Source organism: Nannospalax galili, unplaced genomic scaffold (assembly GCF_000622305.1).
Source record: "Nannospalax galili isolate Female #2095 unplaced genomic scaffold, S.galili_v1.0 scaffold2660, whole genome shotgun sequence".
NCBI lineage: Eukaryota > Metazoa > Chordata > Mammalia > Rodentia > Spalacidae > Nannospalax > Nannospalax galili.
In genome coordinates, this window is record NW_008345902.1 from 324317 (window position 1) to 349554 (window position 25238).

At 47.0% G+C, this 25238-nt stretch overlaps 2 protein-coding genes across 8 annotated transcripts in view; one reads left to right on the plus strand and one right to left on the minus strand.

The window, feature by feature from the left end:
* Positions 1-8041, plus strand: part of Fanca (FA complementation group A) — a 65757-nt gene extending 57716 nt beyond the window's left edge. For 3 of the 4 annotated variants that reach the window (XM_029567850.1, XM_008842150.2, XM_029567851.1), the window contains 11 exons: positions 796-901; positions 974-1033; positions 1171-1275; positions 2309-2421; positions 3481-3643; positions 5650-5712; positions 6278-6383; positions 7031-7103; positions 7305-7473; positions 7582-7674; positions 7862-8041. In XM_029567850.1, the coding sequence (XP_029423710.1) occupies positions 796-901; positions 974-1033; positions 1171-1275; positions 2309-2421; positions 3481-3643; positions 5650-5712; positions 6278-6383; positions 7031-7103; positions 7305-7473; positions 7582-7674; positions 7862-7969 (1159 nt within the window). In that variant the 3' untranslated portion in view covers positions 7970-8041. Of the gene's footprint in view, positions 1-795; positions 902-973; positions 1034-1170; positions 1276-2308; positions 2422-3480; positions 3644-5649; positions 5713-6277; positions 6384-7030; positions 7104-7304; positions 7474-7581; positions 7675-7861 lie in introns of those variants that run through there. The other variant, XM_029567852.1, reaches the window with a different exon arrangement.
* On the minus strand, positions 4-25156 carry Znf276 (zinc finger protein 276). 4 transcript variants are annotated; one of them, XM_029567853.1, is made up of 12 exons: positions 24455-25156; positions 23234-23537; positions 22873-22919; positions 22336-22782; positions 21253-21331; positions 20054-20137; positions 11560-11670; positions 11416-11491; positions 10898-11015; positions 8743-8842; positions 8353-8671; positions 4-191 (listed from the first exon to the last, which is right to left on the minus strand). In XM_029567853.1, the coding sequence occupies exons 1-11, from the start codon at positions 24669-24671 to the stop codon at positions 8401-8403; spliced, it is 1854 nt and encodes a 617-aa protein (XP_029423713.1). In that variant the 5' UTR covers positions 24672-25156; the 3' UTR covers positions 4-191; positions 8353-8400. The 4 variants fall into 4 exon arrangements, with proteins under 4 accessions (XP_029423713.1, XP_008840370.1, XP_017655840.1 ...); XM_008842148.3 differs by lacking the exon at positions 4-191 and adding an exon at positions 4913-4954; XM_017800351.2 differs by lacking the exon at positions 4-191 and adding an exon at positions 7406-7507.
* Between the last annotated feature and the right edge of the window lie 82 nt (positions 25157-25238).

Genomic DNA, 25238 nt, shown 5'->3' on the forward strand with positions numbered 1-25238 from the left:
ATACCACAGTGACTCAGTGACAGTTTATCTTTAATGTCTTCACTCTTAGTTGCTCCATTCTGTCTACCCCAAGCTTGGGATGATTTCATCATCTTAGTGGCTCCCATGGGAGCAAGTGTAACAGTGTAAAAGGTGCTTTGGATCAAGTCTTCCCACTCGGACTCAAGAATCCTTCCACAGAAGGATGTGTACTGTAAAGAAGGAATACGTCAAAATAAGGAAAACCACATGTTCAACAATGTGCATTGCAACCATTTTCATAATTCAGTCTAGTTAAAGGGTTGCCTTCTTAGACAGTGGTACATCCTTCTACTTTGTTATTTTTTTGTTATTGTCTTTTTTTTTTTTTTTTTGTTTTTTTTTTTTTTTTTTTTGTCTTTTTGAGACAGGGTCTCCCTGTAGCCCCAGCTGGCCTAGAACTCACAGAGATCCACCTGAATCTGCCTCCCAAATGCTGTAAAGGCATTCACTACCACACCCGGCTTTGTTATTTATTTATATATGTTATTTATATATTTTTTGTAACACATTGGGGTATCTTTAGCACCTCAGCAGGGCTTAGGAGCTGGAGACAAAGACATGTTTCTATGTAGAACACAGGCCTAAGGCAAGGACAATGGGCCGGGGGGCTGGGGCTATGGTTCCAACAGCATCACTCAATCTGAAAAGTGTGATGTAGCTTGAGCCAGGATTTAAGGAATGGTGTTGTGCAAAGTTTGAACCAGGGATAGTGCATCCTGTGTCTGTGTCCTTGGTCTGTCTTCACCATAACACAGCCCCTTCCTTCCTTCCAAGGCTTCTTCTCCGTCTATCTCCATCTATTCTTGTCAGCAGCCCCCAGGCTGGACAGCCTGCCACCCCCAACTGTGAGGAGTTCTTTCACCTGGTCAACTCTGAGTTGGTATGTAGAAATGCTCTGGACTGGCCTCTCTACCTCTGTTGGTCTTGTTCTGATTTTTGAATTGTTTTACAGAGAAACTTCTGTTGCCATGGCTATGTCCTGACCCACAACATTACCGTCCACTTCTTCAGGGTAATCCAGCACCTCCTATGTAACCCCAAGATGCCTTGGGGTGGATCTTGATGTTAGGTCCTGTCTTTCAGGGCCAGGGTTCCCATGGGTGCCTGAGTTACGGCACATTGCTGAGCTTCAGTGTATTCTTGTTGCAGGGCCTCCTTAATGCCTGTTTTCGCAGCAAAGACCCATCACTGATGGCCAACCTGACCCTGACAGAGTGCCAGACCAAGTGCCCCATGCTTCTGACTTCTGCACTGGTAGGTCTGGCCATCTTTTTAAAGTATGTTTATTTATTCACTGTGTGTTTGCATGCACATACACACAGATCAAAAGATAACCTGCAGGGTTTGAACTTATTCAGGTTATCAGGCTTGTTGGCATGTGCGTTTACTTGCTGAGCCATCTCAAGGGCCTCCATCTTGATATTTTTGCAAAGACTATGGGGGCTCCATTTTACAAAGGGTTCAATTGTTAGGATTCAGGAGAAATGTGAGAGTAGGGTAGCTAGAGCACACTGCCCTGCAGCAAAGGCCATATTTTCAGTTCTTCAGAGCTGTCACCACTCCCGTCTGCACGCCCTCTCATGTAGTCCCATATGCTCACTAGAGGCTCCATAAGGAGTACAATGCTCCCCAAAGCACAACTGATGTTTGTAGGTACTATGATTACTCCTAGAAGAGGCTGTTGGGGCTTCCCAGGTCCCCTAGTACCTCCATCTGGTTCATCATTCTAACGAGGGGAGTTTGACAGTGCTAGCCATCTAGTTTGGAGCTCTTTGTGTCTTATTTACTATAGATGAACTATTCTGTATTAGACAACAGCTTTCAGCAGGGCATATCCGAGAAGCAGGGTAGCTAGCTCAGTGTAGTGGCCAACATTATGAGGTATTTCCTCATACTGAGCCCTCCTTTAAGCCTTATCCTGTCATGAGTGGGGTGTGGTAACTCATGCCTTTATTCCCAGCACTCAGGAGGCAGAGGCAGGCAGATCTCTGTTAGTTTCAGGCTAATCTGGTCTGCATAGCAAGTTCCAGGTCAACCAGAGCTGTATAGTGAGACTGTCTTTAAAAAAAAAAAGCTTCATGCAATTGTTTTGCACCTCAGATGAGAAAGACACTGAAGTTGCAAAGCAGTTTAATGTGAGCCTTGTCAAGCTCTCAGGAGTTCCCTAGCTCATTGGCAGTGAGGGGTCTGAGGTATTGGCCCAAAGACAGCATCTCTCTTCTAGCAACTTGAGATGAATCCAAAGACAACTGCCTTAATCAGTTTCTTGGTGATTCTCTTCCCACAGTCATGGTGGTCAAGCCTGGAGCCAGTGCTATGTAGTCGGTGGAAGAAATGCTGCCAAAGCACGCTGCCTCAAGAGCTGCTGAGGCTGCAGGAAGCCCAACAGTTTGCTAGCAAGTAAGCCACAGCAGCGTGCCCAGGGGGAGCCCAGATGCTCCTTAGGCTAAGCTGTTTTCATGAACATTCTGGGGTACAGCCTCTGAAAGTGAAAGGGTAGCAGAGGACTGAGCTGACTAGCATACCTAAGGAAGCAGCTCAAGTGTTCCTGAAGACTGATTACAGCAAGTCTCATTCCAGCTCAGCTTTTCCTACATCCTGATGCTGGGTTCTGTTCTTAGGTTTATTCAACACAGGGTCAGAGGCCCAAGACTGGCAGTATCAGGGGGATAGGGCAAGAAACAGATTCTCAGTTTTTCCTTGACCTGAAAACAGATTTCTGGCAGTCCTGGCTAGCCTGCCCTCATGAGGACCACTAAGGTCCTGTAGCATCTAGGGAATTCCTTGAGGGCCTCAGCAAGACATGTTGATCCCACTCATTCCATTTAGGACTTCTTCCTGGTGGCTAGTTTTGAATCCCAGATACCTGTGTCCTCTCCTGGTCAAAGTACTCTAAAACCTGCTCAGCAAACAAGGAAAGCAGGCCTTGCCTACCAACCCTAATTCTACAAAGATAGATCAGATTATTCCTTAAACTCTTATACTGTATGTCATTAGTTTTCTGCCAAACTTTTTTATCCTGCTGATACTGCGATACCACACTGGCATTAAAGCTGGACTCCAATAGGCTGGCCCAATTCCAGGGCCACATGGACAACCAAGAATACAGAGACCTCAATGGTACTATAGCCTCTTCCTTCAGAGTGCTCAGGCCCCAACAACCCAAGGTGAGGTGAACAGGGCATAGCTGATTCTCCACTTCAGAATGCTTTGACACAAATTTCATTTCTCATGACTCTGGGGCCTCCTGCATTCTACTTAAAAGGCAAATCCTGGGGGCTGGAGAGGACCTGGGTTCCGTTCCCAGCACCCACGTGGTGGCTAACAACCATCTGAAACTCCAGTTCCAGGGGACCCAACGCCCTTTTCTGGCCTTTGTAGGCACTGGCAGGTAAAACACTCATACACACAAAATAAATTTCAAAAATTAAATCTCTGTAATATGTTTCCTTGTATCAGTTTCCTGTCCTCTGAATCAGCTTCCCCAGCACCTAACCTGGCCTGGGTCTCAGCTGCACCTAACCTGGCCTGGGTCTCAGCTGCAGCACTGCACTTTGCATTTAGAAAAGTTAGGAAGGAAAATGTCAAGAAACTGAAGAGTCTAGACTGTGAAAGAGAGGAGGTAAGACATAGAATTTTTCAATGCCTTTTTCTAGTAAACGTGTTTATAAACCAGTGTTTTTTAAGTGAGGTATTTCTCAGGGTGTGCCTATTGACTTTCCTTTTCCAAAGATAAACATGATATTTGGAGTTCTTGTTACTCTATTTGAAAATAAAACTGTTAACTATGTTTATATTTATAGCAGGTTTTAAGGTTTTTTTTGTGTGTATGGTTTGTGTTTGTTTTTGAGATAGGGTCTCCCTGTAGCCCCAGCTGGCCTGGAATTTGCTATATAGACCAAGCTGGTCTTGATCTCACAGAGATTTGCCTGCTTCTGCCTCTCAAGTACTGGGATTAAAGGCACGTACCACCATGTCCAGCTTAGTAGGTCTCAAGTTTAAAGGTAAAAGTATCTTACAGTTCTTTTTGGCAGTGTTTTTATTGGGCTTGTTTTAACTTTCACCCACAACACAGTATAAAAAGCCTCCAGCCATATTCATGTTATCATAGCTGTGACTTGTGTGGATGGGTGCTTCCAGCTAAGCAAATACTTAGACAACTCAGAGGCAAAAAGGTAGGACTAAGCTGTAGCTTTGTTTATCTGCAGAGGCACAAGAAGGGACTGCTCCAACTTTTACATGGAGGACAGTCAGGCTTTGGGCTCTGGGCCTTCTTGGTTGCTGGGCCCTTGAGAGCTCCTAGCTATGCATTGCCCCTCTAAGCAGCACCCACATGACCTCTAAGGACAGACACTCTGGGCAATGTGTAGAAAGCTAAGACTTACTGGGGAAACAGAAGAAGTAGGAACCAGTGTCTGAGAAGGGGGCTGGGAGAGCCATGCTGCAACCTCCCCCCACTCCTAAACACAGGTCACAATTAAATACCAACCTGAAAACTAGATCCAAATGTTTTGGCCACTGAAATATAAAAACCTTCAAGGATTCATCAAGTTTATTTTTCCATTGTTTTGAATTTGTATTAGAAGTGATGTTAATGGCTCAGAGCCAGTCTCTAGGTGGCTTTTCTAGGATTTTTACATATCCTCTAGCAGCAAGACCTGTAGGGGAACTAGGCTGAGCTGAGGCTGCTTGGAGCACTCACCTTTAGTAACTGCAGTTAAAAGCTCACAGAAAGTGACGCTATTTAAAGGCACTTGCTGCCAGGGCTGGAAAGATGACTTAGTGGTTAAGAACACTGGTGGTTCTTGCAGAAGACCCGGGTTTGAATCCCAGCACCCACATGGCAGCTAACAACTGTCTGTAACTCCAGTTCCAGGGGATCCAACAGCCTCTTCTGTCCTCCATGGGCATTGCAGGACACAGGTGCACTTACCTACACACATACACATAAAATAAAAATAATAAAAAATATTTTTATAAAAGGCACTTGCTGCCAAGCCTGACAACCTGAGTTCAATCCCTAGAACACATATGGTAGAAGAGAAATGACTGCCACAAGTTGTCCTCTGACCTCCTCATAGTACATACATGTGTATACACAAAATATAAGAAAAACAATTTTATGATTCTATTGGCCACAATTCATTCTCTAAGAAGCTCTCTTTTTAAATTCTTGTTTATATTTTATGAGTATACTGCCTGCATGTATATAAGTACACCCACCCATGTTGTACAGTGCCCACATAGGTCAGAAGAGGGTGTGGGATTCCCTGGAACTGGAGTTATGAATAGTTGTTAGCCACTGTATGGGTACTGAGAATCAAACCTGGGTCCTCTGCAAGAGCAGCTAGTGCTTTAACCACTGAGCCTTCTTTCCAGCCCTCATAAGCTCTTTAAGTGATGAAAAAACCTGGCATGTTGGTTTCAAACTGGTAATCCTAGCACTTGGAAAGCTGAGATAGGATTGCTGGGATGAATCTGAGGCCAGCTTGGGCTACATAGTAAGACTCTAAAGTTAGTGATTAATGTTTTTTCCTGCTGAGATCCACTTAAAGGCCTTAGGCCCTAGCCATGGTCTCATTCAGCCTAGAGTGTCAGTGTGTGACTTTGGTGTGGTTTCCCTTACAGCTTCTCATCTCCCTGCTTTTCTTCTCCTTGATGGGCCTACTCTCGTCCTCTCTGACCCCACAGGTAAGTCAGAACTTTCAGCTGAGATAGCCTTTCCTTCTACCTCTACAGGGATACCAGGTAGTGAATCCCAGGTCCACTCAGACCTCAATTCAGGTCTCCTGGAATTTCAGGCTGTTGGCTGTGTCCTTTTTGAGGTCTTGCTCCAGAGCTTGGTGCAGTCACCTGGGGTATGGGTACCTCAGGGGCCTTGGTGTTTTTCCACCCGGAAGACCTTTAGTTTATCACCAGTTTTAGACTTTGGGGAATGAAAAAGAACCACCCCCTCTATTAACAGGGTTGAACTCTTGAATCCATATGAACACAGCAGCTCTTAGGACCCCTCTGTTCACCCAGCACAAAAGGTTATAACTTCCTACCTGCTCAGCTCTTCTGATGGTTCTTTTTTTATTTATTTATGTCTTTTTGAGACAGGGTCTCCCTGTAGCCCTAGCTGGCCTAGAACTCACTATGTAGACCAGGCAGGCCTTGAACTCACAGAGATCCACCTGCCTCTGCCTCACGAGTGCTGGGTTAAAGGTGTGCGCCACCATGCCCAGCTTTCTGATGGTTCTTCTGTGGATGACAGGACACTGCTGAGTATCTGAAAGCTGTGGACATCTGTGCCGAGGTCCTTGGGTGCTTAGAAAGAAGGAAAGTGTCCTGGCTGGTGCTCTTTCAGTTGACAGAGACAGGTGAGAAGCCATGTGAGGCTCTGGAATAGGATAGAAGGCTGGCTCTGCCTGACATCAGTTGAGCAGATACCATGCTGACCATTACTCTCTTCAGAAGCAGCTTTCAAAGAGTTATGAACACCATGCCTGGGGGCTCAATTTTGTTTTGTTTGAGCCTGTCTCACTATGTAGTCCAGGCTATAACTCCCAGACATCCACCTGCCTCTGCTTCTTAAGTGCTGAGATTATAGATGTGTACCACCGTACCAAATGGAGGGGCTCAATTTTTGTGAATTTATAAACTCCATTTCAATTGGGGCACTAATTCAGGACACTCATTTAAAGCAACAGAAGAATCCATGGGGGCACTCAAAGGTCCAGGAGGCTGCTGGTCTGGAGTGGTGCCTCCACAGGGAAAGGTAGGGAGAACTTGCCCAACCCACAGTCTCTATTCTGTGTCAGCACATCACCACCATTTTCCCAGACTGAAGGAGAAGTGACCCCTCTTTCCCAGCAGCTTCTGACAGGTGTCCTCAGTACAGGTCACAGGCTCCACAGTCACCACAGCTAGACAGAGACTTCCCAACACACATGACATCTCAGAGTCATCTTCAGCACTGACACTGGATGAGAGTCCACAGAGCTGACTGAGCTCCTTGGTTTTGCAGATGCCGGGCTGGGGCACCTCCTTCACTTGGCCCCAGATCAGTACATTAGGCTGCTACCATTTGCCTTCTACAGGTAACTACCTCCTGGTCAGTGGTGAGTAAGCCCAACTCTTGGTGCCTGATACTGTCAGAGAAAAAAGCAGTTTCCTCAGGCTTTCCCACAAGGCAGGAAAAGTTGCCGTCCTTTTGTTCCACAGATGAGTGGGCAGTCTCTGTGCTGCTACTTACCTCTCTGCCATCTTCAAGTCCTTTGTGACTTTGTCTTTACTTGCAGCCTTCTTCCCTACATCAGTGAAGATGCTGTCATCAGGGAAGAGGCTTTCTTGTATGTTGCCACTGACATGTACCTCAAGCTGATCCAGCTCTTTGTGGATGGGGAAACTAAGGCTATGTCACTTCAGGTCAGCAGGAGCTTGCCACTCCAAGGCCAGTCCTGGCTCCAGGTAAGCTCCCTCCAGCCCATGAGGCAACTGCTCCCTAGGAACAGCAGGCAGAACACACTAGTGCTGATTCAGTGTGCCCTGAACTATGATTGCCTGTCTTCTTTCTAGGGCAGTCCTGTACAACTGGTAACAAAGGCACGTATTTTTCTGCTGCAGCTAATACCTCGATGCCCAAAACAGTGCTTCTCAAACGTGACAAAGGTAACAAATCAGAGAAATCCTTGGGCTGATCTCACACCTTAGGTAAAATGAGATGACACTTAAGATTGTAGCTGTACAACACAGACCCATCTGGCTGACAGCACAACTCCAAAGTATCTTCTAGCCATTCCCTGTGCCCTCAGTCTGCAGACAGTACACTCAGGCTGAGCAATGTATTTTCTCATAGCTACTGGCTGGTCGTGGAGACTACGACCCAGAGGTGAGCACCGCCCTCCTGTGCAGGCAGCAGACTGACCCTGACCTCGATCTCTACCAGGAACCCAATCTCTTCTGACTGCAACCATCTCAGTGCACCAGCTGGCTCCTTTGAAAATAATTTATTGCAAGCATAACATGGAGCTCTTGTTACACTCAAAAGTGGGTTACAAATCTCCTTGATTGCTCTAACTGGGAAAAACAATCAATTATTCATAATCTGTGTCTGGCCCCAAATTGCTCTGTGTTCATAGGAAAATAAACTGCTGGTCCCACCACAGGCAACAAAGGCTACGTGAAGTACACACCAAGCCCACCTCCCTCGGCCTGAGAGAGAAATGCCCTTCAACACATGGCTGCTAGATATGTGGGTGGAGTGCAGCATGGGCCCCAAAGAGCAAGCAGAGCTGTGCCAGTGGGGAAGTGAGGAACATTAAAATGTCCTTAAACCTTACAACACACCTGTTGAGTTCAAGCTGCTCGACATGCCCGGTGTCCCACCTGCAGTCCTCAGGTAGGCTCTGGCTTCACAGTCTGGCCCTCCATAGTCCCAGAGCGGCTCAGTGGCCCAGGTGGGGGCTCTGCTTCCAAAGGCAGGGCCTTGTCCTGGGTCTGGGTCAGAGGATGTACCATGGACATATGCACATTGAGGTTGTGGGCCTTTTCAAACCTCCGGCCGCACTGGTCACAGGCGAAGTCCAGCTCAGTCTCTGCCTTGTGTTTGGTCATGTGGTACTTGAGGGATGCTCGTTGCCTGCACTGGAACCCACAGACCTCACACCTGGGGGGCAGAGGAAGGTGAGGTAAGCTGTGTCTTGTCCCAGCCATAGGAGGTACCCAGCCCACACTTACTGCAGTGGCTTGGCTCCTGAGTGGCGCATCTGATGGACAAGAAGGTGCTTTCGCTGCTTGAAGGTCTGCCCACACTCGTCACAGATGTAATTGCGCACCTCTGCAAGAAAAGAAGACCAGAGGGAGTATGAGCAACAGCCCCAGATACCTAAATCTATCCCATGAGAGGTGACAGTTATTACTCAACACAAAGACATGCTCAAGCAAGGGCCTCTGGGAACCCAACATTATTTACAGATGAAAGACAATTCTGATACAAAACTGTAAAACTGATACTAAACTGTAAAATCTTCCCCATTGAAAAGAAGCTTTTTTTTTTAATGGTCTCTGGATTAGATTGTCCTGAAACCTATTACATCACTCACTCTGGCCCTTGAACCCATGACAATCTTCCTGGCTGAACCTCCCAAGTGCCAGGTTACAAGCATAAGCCACCATGCCTGGCCTGAAACTTCCTTTTCAAGACAAAACAGATGGCCTTTATTCATCATAAATCCCTAGAGAAACCTAGATCAGTGTTCAGCACTACTACTCTCTAGATGTCATTCCAGTTAAGGGCCCAAACTGGGGGCAGGACCACTGATGGAGTATAATGGTTCAATACATTTTGACAATCAACTACAACCATGGTGGTGCATACCTGTAATCTCAGCACTCAGGAAGGTAGGAGGCTGAGGAGTTCAAGGTCATCGTCTGCTATATATCAAGTTTGAAGCCAGCCTGAGCTACATAAAACCGTATCAAAAAACAAGTGAGAAAGCCCAACAGATAAAGGCTTGCCACAAAGCCTGATTAGCCCGAGTTCAATCCTGGATCCCACATAGTGGAAGGAGAGAAGTGACTCCCGCAAGTTGTCCTTTGACTTCCACACGTGTGCCACGGCACATATATGCATACACACTTAAAACATTAAAAACAATTGACCACACCCCATGCTATCTATACACCTATAAAATGCCTGTGACTTCCAAGCTGAACTACTTAACTTTCTATAATGTTTCATCTCTTAAGCTACTGCTATGACCACTAGTAACTGGCCAGATAGAAAGTTTGAAGATGTAGACCTAACAAAGTTGTTCCCTCAGGAGACACATGCCAAAATGCTTAGCATGGAGTAGAGATTAGGAAATTGTCATATAGTTGGATTTCATTATGGAACCCAAGTAAATGATCCAGCGATAAAATATGCAAATACTAATGAGAAAAAATTTTCTGTAGTCATTTGTACAAAGCTCAGAAACTATATTGTTCAGGGACTGATAAAAACAGTCTACCTGAATGAATAGTACAGGTGTCATATGAGAACATGTCTCCAGAGAAAACAGAATAAGCCCTCAGGGTGGTCAGTGGGAGGTAGTTTGTCACAATTTCTATAAGGCATGAAATTTTTAGTCTGAAAAGAGCATTTTTTTTATTTATTTATTTATTATTTTTTTTTTTACCTTTGTGGCTATTGTGAATGGGATTGTTTCCCTGATTTCTTTTTGAATATATGCCGTTTGTTTGAAGAGCATTTTTTTTATTTATTTATTATTTTTTTTTTTTACATTTTTAATTTGAGGGAGTATGCACATGCCAGTGTGTATGTGGAGACAGGGAGGTCAGCTTGATGGAGTCAGTTCTCTCCTACCATGTAGGTCCCAAGGAATTAAACTCAGTCTTGATTGCAGTCACCTTTACCCACTGAGCCATCTTGCCAACTCTGGTGTTAATTTTTGTCTTTTTGAGGCAGTGTTTCCCTGTAGCCCCAGCTGGCCTAAAACTTACTATTTAGACCAGTCTGGCCTTGAACTCGCCACCTGCCTCTGCCTCCCAGGTACTGGGCATACGACACCACACCCGGCCTAGTGTTAATATTTTTTTAAAGGGAGTGAACTCACAAAAGAGTACCATGGATTCTGTTATTAATTTTGACAACTTTCCCAGACCCTGCAGGGGGTAAAAATTTTAAAAAGCTTCCATCAGGAATTCAGCATGCAGGGCTCATATCTATATGTGGACTTATACCTTACATGTGACCTATGAGCACCTGAGAGTATCTGATAGCAAGCCCTGTGAGTCACTTGGGCATTGCCTTCTGGGTGGAGTGTGATCCTCTGTCTGGGATGCACTGCCAGTCAAACCTAGGCTCAGAAGGCACAGCCTGAGGAGTTACCTGTATGAATGAGCTTCACGTGGCGCTGCAGGTATCGGTCGATCATGAATACCTTGTTGCAGCCAGGATGTGGACAGGGCCGCTCCCGGACCTCCTCGTGGTGCTCCTTAATGTGCTTCTGCAGGAGCAACAGATAAGAGATTCTAATTTCATCTGGACACATCCTACTAACCAAGGGCTCCTGTGCAGTGTCCTCAGCAGTTGATGACTGGCTGTCCTGGAAGGACAGACCCAACCACTTTGTATTCTACCACTGGCTTCTTTAAGCCTCACTTTGAAACTTCTGGGCTTACAGAGTGTTTCTAAAGCAAAGGGCTGGCTCCATATCCTCCACTAGGATCATGTTGGTGATAACTGAAGTCTCCACTGGCCTAGGATCATATGATGCCTTGAACAGTCTGCACATTGGTCTACAGAAATACCTGGTACTTCCAGTTAGCTCATGCTGACACTCACCACAACACAGGTACACCCAGACCTGAAAGCATCCCTAGCTGAAGGTGGCACCTGCTCCTCACCTTCATGCCATCAGCCCCACGGTACACAGCTGTGCAGCCCTGGTAAGGACACTTATAGATGGTGGGCAGCTCCTCCCTGTAAGGCAAAGCACATGTGGAGGTGCTGACCCAACAGGCAGATGCCCCACACTGATGCCCCCTTACCTCTCACAGCGGAGCTTTTTCTTCCATCCAGGCTTGGGCCCAGGTTTCTTTCTGACTTTTGGCTCTTCAGCCTTTTTGGCTTCTTTGCTTTCACCCTTCTTACCAGAGACCCTAAAGAGAGAAAAAATCTAGTGATGGTTTTAATCTGCAAATAATTCTTGTCTCTTCCTGCTTCAGTTTTCAAGCTTCCATAACTGAGCTGCTTCTATGCAAACTAGAGCCTCAGTTCTATCCTTAGTTACTAAAAATCAGTACAACACTGGGGTGAGAGAGGCCTGAAGCAGCTACCTTGTGAGGGCATGCAGCCTAGAAAGCAAAACACAGCATGGTAGCATAGGGTTCACTTGTTATCACCTGATGGGTTTTTAGAACCAAAGCTTCAGTCCCTTCTGCTGAGCACCCAAATCAGGAGACAGATATAACAGAAAATGATAGGGTTCTTTCTAGGGGTCAGGCATGTCACTAAACAAACTCCTGCTAAGAGGTCACTCAATGTCACCTCTGGATTTGAGATCCTGTCAGGCACCCAACAGCCTAGGGCACATCTCCAGCCCCAAACCCAGTTATATTTCGTACACTAACAATGAATAGTTCAAAAAGGAAACTAAGAAAACAATTAATGTTAAAGAGCATCAAAAAGTATAAAAAGGGGGCTGGAGCGATGGCTCAGCAGTTAAGAGCACTGGCTGCTCTTGGAGAGGACCAGGGTTCAGTTCCCAGTACCCACATGGCAGCTATCAACTGTAACTCCAGTTCCATGGGATTTGACACCATCTTCTGACCACAGGCATTGCATGACATGGGTGCACTTATACACAAATTCAGGCAATAGACTCCTACACATAAAAATAATACATTTAAAAAAAAATTATAAAAAGGCCAGCATAGCAGGGCGTGGTGGTGCACCCCTTTAATCCCAGCAATCGGGAGGCAGAGGCAGGCAGATCTCTGGGAGTTCAAGGCCAGCCTGGTCTACATAGTGAGCTCCAGGACAGCTGGGGCTACAGGGAGACCCTGTCTCAAAGAGACCGAAAAAAAAATAATAAAAAGGCCAGCATGGTGGTGCACACCTGAAATCTCAGGTATATGGATGGGGCTGAGGCAGGAGGACTACTTGGTCCTGAAAGTTTGAGAGCAGAAAAGGCATCATACCAAGACCTTATCTCAACAAAAAGGACTGGAGAGATGGCTCAGTGGTTAAAAGCACTGTGCTCTTGCAGAGAGCCTGGGTTCAGTTCCCAACACCCACCAGGTAGCTAACAACTGTCACTAACTCCAGTTCCAGGAGATTCAATGCCCTCTTCTGACCTCCACAAGCACTGTACACACATGGCACACTTACATTCATACAAGCAAAGCACTCATACATGTAAAATAAAATATAACCAAAAATATCACTTTTTTTTTTATCTTTTTGAAATAGGGTCTCCCTGTAGTCCCTGGCTGGCCTTGAACTCTTGAACTGACAGAGATGCACCTGCCTCTGCTTCCCAAATGCTAGGACTACAGGCGTGCACCACCACACCTGGCTTAAAATTCACTAATTCTGTGCTGGAAGTGTAGCTCAGTCATTAAGCATTTGTCTAGCATGCACAAGGTCCTAGATTTGATTCATCCTCAAAAAAAAGTACTTTTAATAACAAGCCAAACTGGTGGTACAGCCTATAACCCTAGCTAATCAAAAGGCTAAATCAAGAGGATCATAAACTTGAAGCTAGCCTGAACAAGGTAGTGTGACCCTGTTTAAAAATATAAAGGTTTGTGGCTAAAGAGATGGCTCAGTAGTTAAGAGCCACGTTCTGTTCCCAACATCCACATGACAGCTAATAACCACCCTAACTCCAATTTCAGGGAATCTGACACCTTCTTCTGGTCTGTGCAAGTATTGCATGACATCAGTGCACTTAAAGGCAGGCAAAACACTCATACACATAAATTTTAAAAAGTTTAAAAAGACAGGGCTGGGGAAATGGCTCAGCAGTTAAGAACACTGGTTGTTCTTGGCAAAAGACCCAGGTTTGAATCCCAGCACCCACATGGCAGCTAACAACTGTCCATAACTCCAGTTCCAGAGGATCTGACAGCCTATTCTGTCCTCTGTGGGCACTGCACAACACAGGTGCACTTACCTACATGCAGGTACTACACTCATACACATAAAAGTAATATATAAATTTTTTTTTTTTAAAAAAAAGATGGTTATGGTGAGCACCATGCTTGGTGGTGCATGCCTTTGATCCCAGTGCTGGGGTAGCAGAGGTAGACAGATCTCTATGAGATGGAGGCCAGCCTAGGCCACATAGTGAGTTCTAGGCCATCTGGGGCTACGGGGAGACCCTGTCTTTAAAAAGTAATGGTTGTGATGATAAATCTTGGTCATCAACTTGACTAGATCTGGAATTAACTAAAAGGTAAGCTGTTGGGCATTCTTCTGAGGGACTTTCTTGAACCAAAAAAAAAAAAAAATTTTTTTTTTTTTTTTGCGATGGTCTCATTGTGAAGCTCAAGTTAGCTTGGAATTTACTGTGTAGATCAGGCTGGCCTCAAATTCAGAGACAGACCTGCTTCTGCTGTCTTAGTGCTGGGATTAAGGGAGGTATGCCACTATAACCTGACCTGCTAAAATTATTTGAAGTTTTAAGACCTACTCTAAATGTGGGTGGCACCTTTCAGTGGCATCCCAGATAAAAGGAGAAGCGTGCTTTGCTTTTCTGCAGGCTTGCCTTCACTGTGGCTGCAAGTTCATCTATTTTGTTGCTGCTGCATTCCTTTGCTGGTAACAGAACCCAGCTTCTTCAAGCTTCCAATGTAGACTGAATATCACCAGCTCTACAGGAATCCTCCAGGCCTTCAGGACCAGATTAGGACTACTGAGGCACCTAACTTTGACCACTGGGTTCTTGGATTCTCCAGTGTGAGTCAGCCACTATTAGACTACCTAGGCTACATCGTGTAAGCCAATTCATTAAGTCTCCTTAATATACATTCATTTTATTAGTTTTTAATACAATGGCTGGAGAGATGGCTCAGCAGTTAAGAGCACTGACTGCTCTTGCAGTGGATCCAGGTTTGATTCCCAGCAACCACACATGATGGCTAACAACTGTCCGTAATTCCCGGGGAATCCAATACCCTCTTCTGATTTCCGTGGGCATTACACATGGGTGCACTTACACACTTGCAGGCAATACACTCATACACATTAAATATTTTTTAAAAGTCAAAATGACACCAGGTGTGGTGGCACACCCCTTTAATCCCAGCACTCAAGAGGCAGAGGCAGGTGGATCTGAGTTCAAGGCCACTCTGGTCTACATAGTGAGTTCCAGGCCAGCTGGGGCTACAGAGAGACCCTGTCTCAAAAGGACCAGGAAAAAAAAAGTCAAAATGGAGGCTAGGTGTGATGGCACACGCCTTTAATCCTAGCACTCAGGAGGCAGAGGCAGGCAGATCTCTGAGTTCAAGGCCAGCCTGTTCTACACAGTGAGTTCCAGGTCAATTGGGGCTACAGGGAGACCTTGTCTCAAAAAGACAAAAAAAAAAAAAAAAAATCAAAATGGAAGCTGCATGTAGTGGCACATATAATCTTTGCTGTTTCTCTAAAGATTAAAAAATGGTCAGTGATGGCATGGAGAGCTCATCATGTTATTAGAAGACAAATCACAATGGCCTGTCCAAAAAAAAAAAAAAACAGGAAATGGAAATCATACTGCAACTCAGGATGAGGAGCCCTTTGCATTGTTGGTGGGAAAGTAAAACTGTTGCCACTCTGGAAGACAGATGGTGGTTCCTCCAAAAGTTAACAGAAAATAATTTTATGACCCAGAAATTCCACTTTAAGTATATACTTAAATGGTTAAAAATGGGGATTCATATATAACACTATTGTTCATGATATCATTCACAATAACAAAATAGTAAAGCAACCAAACATGGTAGACTCATAAGATGGTCTCTATTCAGCCATAAAAAAAAGACTGAGATTCTGATACACTAGATGGATGAATGCCTTACACCAAGAGAAAGAAGCCAGTTGCAAAGGGGAAAGGTTAGTAGCTGCTAGGGCCTAAGAAGAGGAAGGGAAATGGGGCACACAGATTCTGTTCAGGATGGTAGAAAATTTGGAATTAGCAAGAGTGGTAATGGTTCACTACGGTGAATGTGCTTAATAGTACTGTGTGTCAAAATGGTTAATTAAAAAAATTAAGCTGGGCATGGTGGCACCTATAATCTTAGCACTTGGGAGGTGGAGGTAGGAGGATCATTAGTTAAAGGTCATGCTCAGCCATAGTGTGTAGCAATTTCCTTCTAGGTAAAAACCTTCCATTTTAGAGGGAAGCTCATTAAGACACAGATATTCTAAAGGGAGATAGAACGTTCTATCTTGCAGGAAATCTCCTTAAGCTCAGAAAGTAAACAACTCCAAAACTTCAGGAAGTCCCTAAAACTGACCACACATAAACAAGGTCCTTCAGTCCCAATAAGGATTGCTGACAAGCTAAACTGCCTAGAAGAGGCTCAGACCAATCAAGCTGTTTGGAAAAAGTACTCTCCAACCTGTGAGCTGCCTTCAAGTGAACTGTAGGTTTCCAGCTTCTGTGAGCCATCACCCATATTTGTGTGGGCTTTTGGTGATGCAGCTGTGTTTGAGTCATTTCTGCTCCTATAAGTAACCCTCTCACCCATATTTCTGTAAGTAACCCCAATAAAACTCACCGGTTCACCAAACTGAACTTTGGTGGTACCCTTACTTTGGTCTGTCATCGGTTCCCTGAAATACATGAGACTGTCTCCAAAAAAAAAAATTTTTTTTAAGTAGCCAGGCATGGTGTTGACACATACTACATATCTCAGGAAACTAAAGCAAAAGGATCTTCAATTCAAGGCTAGCCTGAACTACAAAGTTGAGTTTGAGCCTAGCTTGGGCTATACAGAAAACTCCATACCAGCTAGAGCTACATAGCAAGACCCCATCTCAAAAAAAATCAAAACATAAAAAACAAACAAACAAACAAAAACAACCCTATAATACGTAGGCTATTGTTCTTTATTTCCCTGTCTGATCACTGATCATTGTTCAGTGCCCTCTCCTGGCCTCTACCCTGCTAAGTGGGATAGACCTTTCCTGTCAGTGACTGGCCATTTCCTCAAACACCAGACCCCCTGTGTTTTGAGCAGATAGCTCTGGAGTCCATGCAGTATGTTCCATAGGTAAACACCTCCAATCCTGTGTCTGTCCTGTCTTCTAGGCTTAATTGTTCTCCTTTGCTATGAACCATGATGCTCTGATCAGCCCATCACTGAAGTTCTGTTAATCACCCAGGCTGAGGACCAAGCTAGCCAAAATACTAAAGACTAGGAGAGAGGGCTAAAAAGGCAAATTTGCAAATAGACACATAAACCCAGGGCTGCTTGGGCTCAAAAGTCCCCAGGTGGGATTCATACTGTAGGATCAGTGCCTAAGACCAAGAAGCACCAAGGCCAGTGTGCACCACGGCCAACAGATGACGGACGGTACCCACTAAATCTAGTCCCACCTCCAAAGTCCAGTTTCCACTAAAATAGTTCCTTTTGGGGCTGGAGGTATGACTCGGTTGTTAAGAGGGCTGGATGCTCTTGTAGAGGATCTGGGTTTGATTTCCAGTACCTACATACAGGCTAACTATAATCCATAACTCCAGTTCCAAGGGATCCAATGCCCTCTTCTAACCTTTGCAGGCATTACACAACACGGGTGCACTTACACAAGCAATACACTCACATACAAAAAATAAAAATAATAAATATTTTTAGAAATAGTTCCTTTTGGGTTGGGTGTCGTAGCACATACCTTTAGTCCCAGCACTCAGGAAGCAGAGGCAGGCAGATCTCTGAGTTCAAGATCACTGGTCTACATAGTGTGTTCCAGGACCACTGGGGCTACAAGGGAGACCCTATCTCAAAAAGACCAAAAAATAAAAAAAATAGTTCCTTTTACTAAAGGTGCCTTAAAATGTATTTCAGCCTGGCATGGTGGCACATACCTTTAATCCCAGCACTAAAGAGGCAAAGGCAGGAGTGATCTCTGAGTTCAAGGCCAGCCTCACCTACACAGCAAGCTCTAGGATAGTCAGGGTTACACAGTGAGACTCTGTCTCAAAATAAAGGGTGGTGGGGTGGGGGTGGGGGTGGGCTAAAGGGACAGCTCAGCAGTTAAAAGCACTTAATGCTCTTGCAGAGGACCCAGGTTCAGTTCCCAGCCCCCACATGACAGCTTACAACCATCTCTTAACTCTGGTTCCAGGAGATCTGACACCTTCCTCTGGCCTCCATGGGCACCAGGCATGCATATAGTGTACATACATACATGCAGTCAAACACTCATACACATAAAATCTTTTATTTATTCATTCATTTATTTTTGGGGGGTGTCTTTTTTTTGGAGAAAGGATCTCCCTATAGCCCCAGCTGGCCTGGCACTCACTAGGTAGACCAGGCTAGCCTGGAACTCACAGAGCTCTACCTGCTTCTGCCTCCTGAGTGCTGGGATTAAAGGCATGTGCCACCACACCTGACCTCATTTATTATTTTTTGGTCTTTTTGAGACAGGGTCTCCCTGTAGCCCCAGCTGTCCTGGAACTCATGTAGACCAGGCTGGCCTTGAACTCAGAGATCCACCTGCCTCTGCCTCCTGAGTGCTGGGACTAAAGGCATGTGCCACCACATCTGACCTCATTTATTTATTTCTATTATTCTTTATGTGTATGAGTGTATTGCCTGCATGTATGTAAGTGCACCAATGCTCATGGAGGTCAGAAGAGGGCATCAAATTCCCCTGGAACTGGAGTTATGGACTGAAGTTGTTAGTTGCCATGTGGGTGCTGGGAATTGAACCCAGGTCCTCTGCAAGAGCAGCTCAGCCCCAAAATCTTTTTGTAAAAATGTGTCTCCTGTCCCACCTGGAGTACAAGTCTCTACCTCAAGTCCTTACCAGTCAAATTAAGTGCACAGTAAAGCATGCTGATCACATCTCAGCAATAGGAGCTCAGCAGAACCCCTTCCTCCTGTTTCTGAAAATGAAACCCACTAACCCTCCTATCCCAGCCCTGGCCCCCAGAACTACCCACAAAAGTGGCTCCAGTTAGAGATAACTGAAAAGGGAGCAGAGGTTCCTTATGACAGCCCAGATTGCAGCCTGGCCATGGTTTCCTGAAGCTGTTCCCTATTGGCCTGTAGTCAGCTGTTTGTCCTGTGGGGCCTGAGAGTGCCATGTTGTTTGGTCTTACATTCTGATTCTGATCTCTCAATGCCTCCTACTCTACTCCTATTTCCCTTTCCATAAGGAACATTAGAACTTAACACTTAAAAGAAAGCCAAGTTTACTTCTTGCCAGGCGTGGTGGCTCTCTCTGAGTCCAAGGCCAGCCTGGTCTACATAGTGAGTTCCAGGACAGCTGGGGCTACAGGGAGACCCTGTCTCAAAAAGACAAAAAAAAAAAAAAAAAAAAAAAAAAAAAGAAAGCCAAGTTTACATCTCAATTTTTTTGTAGGAGTTTCTTGGCTGACAGTGTGGTGTCCAGAGCTGCGTGCTCTTTGGAGTTTCATTCTGAACTACGCAAGGCTGAGGGCACTAAGGCAGTGAGGCAGTCACCAACTAGCTGTCGGATGGGTGGGTATTTCTGGCACAGGGTTGGGAGGAAAAGTACCTAAGTGAAAGCCAGCTCTCTCTTCTTGTTAGGGTCCTATTTGATTAGAGAGAAAACAACTCCCTAAAAACGGAAAGCCAAAGGAAGGTTACAAAAGAACTCCACAAAGAATGAACAATGGCTGCCTGGTCAAAGAAATGACTGCCAAAGTCAGACTCGAGTGGTCACCAGGTTGGGTCAGAGAAGGCATGAGCCAGGAAGCAAAAGAACAGCTAAGCAGGGTCAGGGAGATGCGGAAGAACAGACTAGGAACAGGACTGGTGAAAGCCCACTAAGGGGGCTGTCTTGCCAAAAGCACTGCCTGCCACCTCATGATCCATCCTTATACCAGGTCCCTAAACCACCAAGAAGAGTGACCAACAGCCCAGGAATGCTATCAGATTAGCTGCCCACTTGGCCTTTCAAACTGACCTCCTGGCTCACTCAGAAGCCAGCAAGATGGCTTAGCAGGTAAAAGGTGACTGCCACCAAGCTGACAACCTGAGTCTGATCTCCAGGGCCAACATGGTGGAAGGCTAGAACTAACTGCAAGTTGTCCTCTGACCTGCATGTACACACACATACACAAAATCAATCAATCAAAGCAATTAAAAAAAAAGCCATCAATCAAGGTAATTAAAAAAAAAAAAAGTCATACTCACTGGACTTGGGAAATGAGGCCAAAAGAAAAGCAGAAAGTGAGCCGAGTGAGGCCAGTTGGGAAATAGGAGCCTCTGCATCTCACTTCCATACCTGACTCCCATGTGCCCCAAGGCTGAATGGTCTACCACCACCCAGACCCCATGTGCTTGGAGAGGGCTATACTCTTACTTCTTTTCTGGGTAAGGCTCAAAGGACTCGTCTGAGGACTGTGGGTTCTGCTTCTTGTCATTCTCATCTTCACTCAGGAAGTCTCTAAGAAAGATGAGAAAGCTTTCAGCAAAGCACTGACCTGGGTGGAGGACAAACTCAACAAGACCTTCTGTCTGAAGGTACTACAGCCCCCATAGTCCATACTTCACTTCTCCTGAAAATGTCCTAAGAAATCTAGAATCTCCAAATCCCCAACCCACGTCCTAACTGAAAGCGCAGGCTAGGGTCACTGAAATCAAACAAGCTAGCAATCCTCCTCCCCATAAGCCACTCTCTCCTAGTACAAGGACCCAAACTCTGAAAGACCTTATTTACAGGGCTGAAGAGATATGAACTCTTGAAGGTGGACTCAGAAAGTGACTGCTTGACCCAACAACTGTGAGCACAGACTCACTGTCAGCCACTGTGTCAAAGTCGACAAAGGTACAAAAATGATGTTACCTTCACCCTAAACTTGAATCACTAATCTCTGTTGAGCAGTACAGAGTCAGTCTAACAAGCTCACAGTATTCCCCACAGGCCATTAGCTGCCTGGATAGAGGAAGATCTGAAGCTACTGTCAGTCTGATAGCCCAGAGATACACCTGGTCCTTATAGGTGTTGAACCTGTAGGTTATCCCTCCTTATTTGGATGAAATAAGGTCATGGGGCAGGGTGGAAGGGGGTAAACAGCAACTGAGTGGCTCTTAGTCCGGAGCTAACAGATTTTGATATAGCCCTTCCAAGACAGGCCTGTCATCTCCTCACCCTACACAGTCTCTGCTTCAAGTCTCAATAACACCATGCCAAAGGGCTAGAATCTAGCATCCTCTGTTCTAGTGGCATCTGGAGTTGACACAAAACTAAGGCCTTTAAAGAGAAAGCACACAGACAGCAGCAGAGGAACAACCCAGGGCAGTTTAAATGAGGCAACTCCAAAATGCTTTGGGTCAGAATTGGCCCTGTGCTCCCCCTGCAGTGTACTGTGTCTGGGTACCTCTGGGACCAGAAAGTCCAATTAAAAGCCAGAGGCCTCAGAACTCCCCTGGTTACTCCTCTTTTCCCCACCTCAGAAGGAGGGAAGGCAAACATGCCAACAAAGGGTAGCATCCCTAGGGAGGCTGAGTCTGGTTTTTGAAGGAGAAATTTTAGGCTTTTTAAACCCACTCTTCTCTCACCCCTCAGAAAGGTCACTGAACTCGTCTTTTACCCGATCATCCGAGGTTGAAGATGGAACCTGCTTCTCACCCAGTTGCCCTGGGAAACAAAAAACAGGCTCTGGTTACCAACACCAAGCATAGAAAAGGCCTTACCTATAAGGAGGCTATGTCCCTGTCTAAGGAAATAGCCTTCCTTATGCAGCCAGGAGGCCTCTGGCTTCAGTATCCCTATCCTCAGCCCTAATCCCCAGTATGCCACCACTGTCCAAAGGCACCATGGTCATTAAACTGAGCCCTCTCAGACCTAGGTCATTGTTCTGGGTGGAGATGACCCACTCTTTGGGTATTTTAGGGCATTTTTAAGATTGTTGTTATCAAAAGAGCTTATGCACACATTTTATAAAACCAAGTACTCTAAGATGCCTGTGACATCCTCCCAGGTCCTTTTTCACAGCCATAGTTCATCTGTGTATTATTTCTATTGTGGACTTGCAGATGGAACCAGCTGAGCACCCATAGGTAGCCAGGTAAACTAGTTTATGAAAATCAGAAGCGGGCAGGAAGCTGGCCCCAACTCTCCTAACATGATGCTTAAAAGTAGTTGCATCCAACCCACAACACATGTGGGTGGGGTTCAAGCCCCACAGAAGGGCCAGTCAGCAGAAGAGGCAACCACACTAGCCCACACTATGGTAAAGCAGCAGCTTCATTCTCTGCCCCCATGTCCTATAGACAAGAGCTCCATTCTTCTTTCTCCCTCAGTTCTCTCGAAAGAACAACCAGTACCCTCTGGCCTAAAGACAAGTTTAGAGGAAGACTGAATGCCAGATAAGCATGTCTTTACACAAACTGGTGAACTGGGCCTGCTTGTAAAGGAAGAAGAAGTCAAGACAGGCTGGTAGTACCAGCCTGTTCCTAGATGTTTAACAGCCACAGTTTCCAGGGGGAAGCACTGAAGCTGGCTCCCCATTTTCTCTTGCCAGCTCCCTCTGCTACACCATGATCTACATCCAGACATTGCATACATCTACTTTTTGCTGAAGACTACCCCAGTCAGAATACTGAATCCTGGTCTAACACAAGCCACAGGTGCCTGCCTACCTGGGGCCTCACTGGGAGCCAAGTTTGGCTGAGTGTAGGGGCCTGACCCATGTCCCACAGAATCTCCATGTGAGTGCGGCAGGGCCACATCCACACTGGGCGGTGTCTTGGTCTCAGCTCCAACTGGGGTTCCTCTCGCCGGGCAGAGCTGAGAGGCAGCTCCAGTGGGGTTCAACTCAGGGTTCTGGGCCAACTGTGGTGATGTCTCCTTGTCCCACGCCCATTTCACTGCCAATGCACTGTCCAAAAAGAGAGCTCTGCAGCTGGAGTCTGTGTCCATGGTGAAGTCATGGCCCTGGTCGCAGCCCCATACAGCCTGGATGATGCCGCAGTACTCAGAGGAGAGTGTCCTCTGGAGGCTGGGCAGAGACCCGCAGCTGGCTGCATGTTCATGTACCCAGCCCACCAAGCTGTGCAGGCACCGGGGGCTTGAGGTGATCAGATCCACTGAGAAAAATCAACAGAGACATCAGTTCCATGGCTGGCCAGTACCCAGCCCAACTGAAGAGCCCACCCTGACACCAGCAGCAGACTCACCCATGCATGCTCCCTCCTCTGCCACTGTGGGGGGCTGAGCACCAACCCTGCAAAGCATCAGTGTGGCCACAGTTTAGGAGCTTCTCAAGGTCTCAAATCTCCCTACCTGCCTCCCCCAACCCTTTGCTTACTAGCAGCCTTGTACCCTACCTTCTAATAGCTTCTTTTCACCCTCAGGCCTATGCAAACCTTGCCACCCTAGCATCTCCTTGTTCACTGCATGGCAGTAGCATAGATGGGTCTAAAATGGCTTCTGTCCACTCCACCAGAGCCCCACCATGGTATTCCCTGTCCTAAATCAGCACCTAGCACACAGGATACAGAACCCCTGAAGGTCCCAAGCAATCCAACAAAGGCCTACTTTGGATAAGGCTTCCGCTGGCCAGCTGGGGAGACGTTGACTCTCTGTAAGAAAGACCTGAGAAGGCTGTGGCACTGATAGAACTGGGTGTGGCAGTTCTTGCAGACAAACTGAGGCAGGGCTGGGTCCTGGTGCACAGCAACACCCAGCAGATGCTGGAAGTCCCTGATGAAGATATGCTCCCCTGGGGACAGCCTCTCTGAGCTCTCCCTAGGCACCCTGTCAGAGATGTTTCGGAGGCTCCGTGAGGAAAACTTCCCATGGCAGAGGCGACAGTGCCCCATGGCAAGAGCTCGGCCTGCTCCTAGACAAAGCAGCAGATGTAACAGTCAGTTGAGGCACCTGCAGTATGAGGCCCACATGTCCCACTAGCCTCCCAGCACCTGAAATGCCCTCCCTGTGCTTCCCCAACACACTAGGAGCTCAGGAGCTGGCATTCCTCATGAACATCCAGCTTTTTGGAGGGATACTGTCAAGAACTCTCAATTTTTTTTCTTTCTTTTTTTTTTTTTTTTTTTTGGGAAAGTCTCACTGTGTAGCTCAGGCTGATCTCTCACTCCTAATCCGCTACCCTCAGCCTCCCAAGGCTGGGATGACAGGCATGTGACACTGTGCCCAGATCCTTTCAAAGGATCCCAAATGCCTCCACTGAAGATGGAAATTGGTTTCTGCTCACGCATCCTCATCCTGAAGATATGTCTGCAGTGCCCAAGGAACTGATTTACTGTCCGTCCCTAGGTGTCCTGCCTGCCCAATGTGGACAATGCCTCTTGACTGCCTGCCCCCTGGGGGACTAAAGGAGAATGTGCATGAAAAGTCATTCTCAAATGGGCAAAAAGCACCACACAAATGGCAAGCCCAGTGATGCTATTTCCCTAACCAGCTGCTGCTTACACACAAACCCTAAGCCCGGCAAGGAACCAGCAATTCATTTAACTCAGTGCTCACCACGTTTTGGATCTGTTTTAACCAACAAGAAACAGGTTTAGAGAAGTTAAGCAATTATCCCAACAGTACACAGCTTGAGGAGCAGACCTGAAGCCCATACCTAACTTCAAATCTTGAGCACTAAACAGCAGAAACCCAGGGCACAGGGTCTGTAGTCTGACCAAAGGTCACTGCAGTAGAAGCCAGTGTCCTGGTCCTCCCTAAATGGGAGACATGGTCTCCGCTCTGAATCACCAGGCTCACGGCCAGGGCCAGAGAACGCGTGGGACCCACCTGCCTCGTCCACACCGTCCTCGCCCGCATCCCCGCGAGCGCGCGCCGAGCCCCAGCTGAGTCGCGCCGCCTCTAATGCCGCCGCCCCGTCAGCGCACGCACCACTTGTGCGGGAAGGGCGACCCCGAGTTCGGCCGCTGCCACAGCCGCCGCCCGAACTCCCGCGTTGCCGGGCCGTCCCAGGCGACAGGAAGCGGCCGAGCCGGTCCCGCTTCATGCTGGCTACCGCACTTAAAGCGCTACCCAGCGATATTCGGAGTGGCTCGGCGCGCTGCGCTCCGCTGGACCCGGCTAGATTGCTCGCGCAGAGCCGCTCGGCCACGCTAGACTGCACTGCGCCCGCCGCTCGGCTCTGTTCCGTGCGATCTGAGCGGGACAAAGCCAGGAATGCAAAGAAGTGAGGAGCGGCCCGGCGGCGACCAAAGGCCACTGCGGTCCGAGCGCCGGAGTTCCGAGGGTCGCTACGAACTCGCCACAGGCCCCTGAGGGAGGGGCAGCCGGGAGGGTATAGCACCACGGACGACGCCGGCTGTGGCACTGAAGAGCGGACGGCAATAGGAGAGGATGTTCCTTCCACCAATCTCCTCGTCCAGACCCGGAGCAGACCCGCCCTAAGTCGCTGACAAGACCCACCCGGCCCCTTATCGGTGAACAGAGATCTGCGCGGCGAGGCGGGGCGTCCGGAAGTGTGTCTCGGTCCCTTCCGGCAGTGTGCTGTTCCCGCAGCTCCCGTAGCCGCTCACCCCACGTTCCTGTTTGGAGTGCTCCCGCCCCGCTCCGCCCC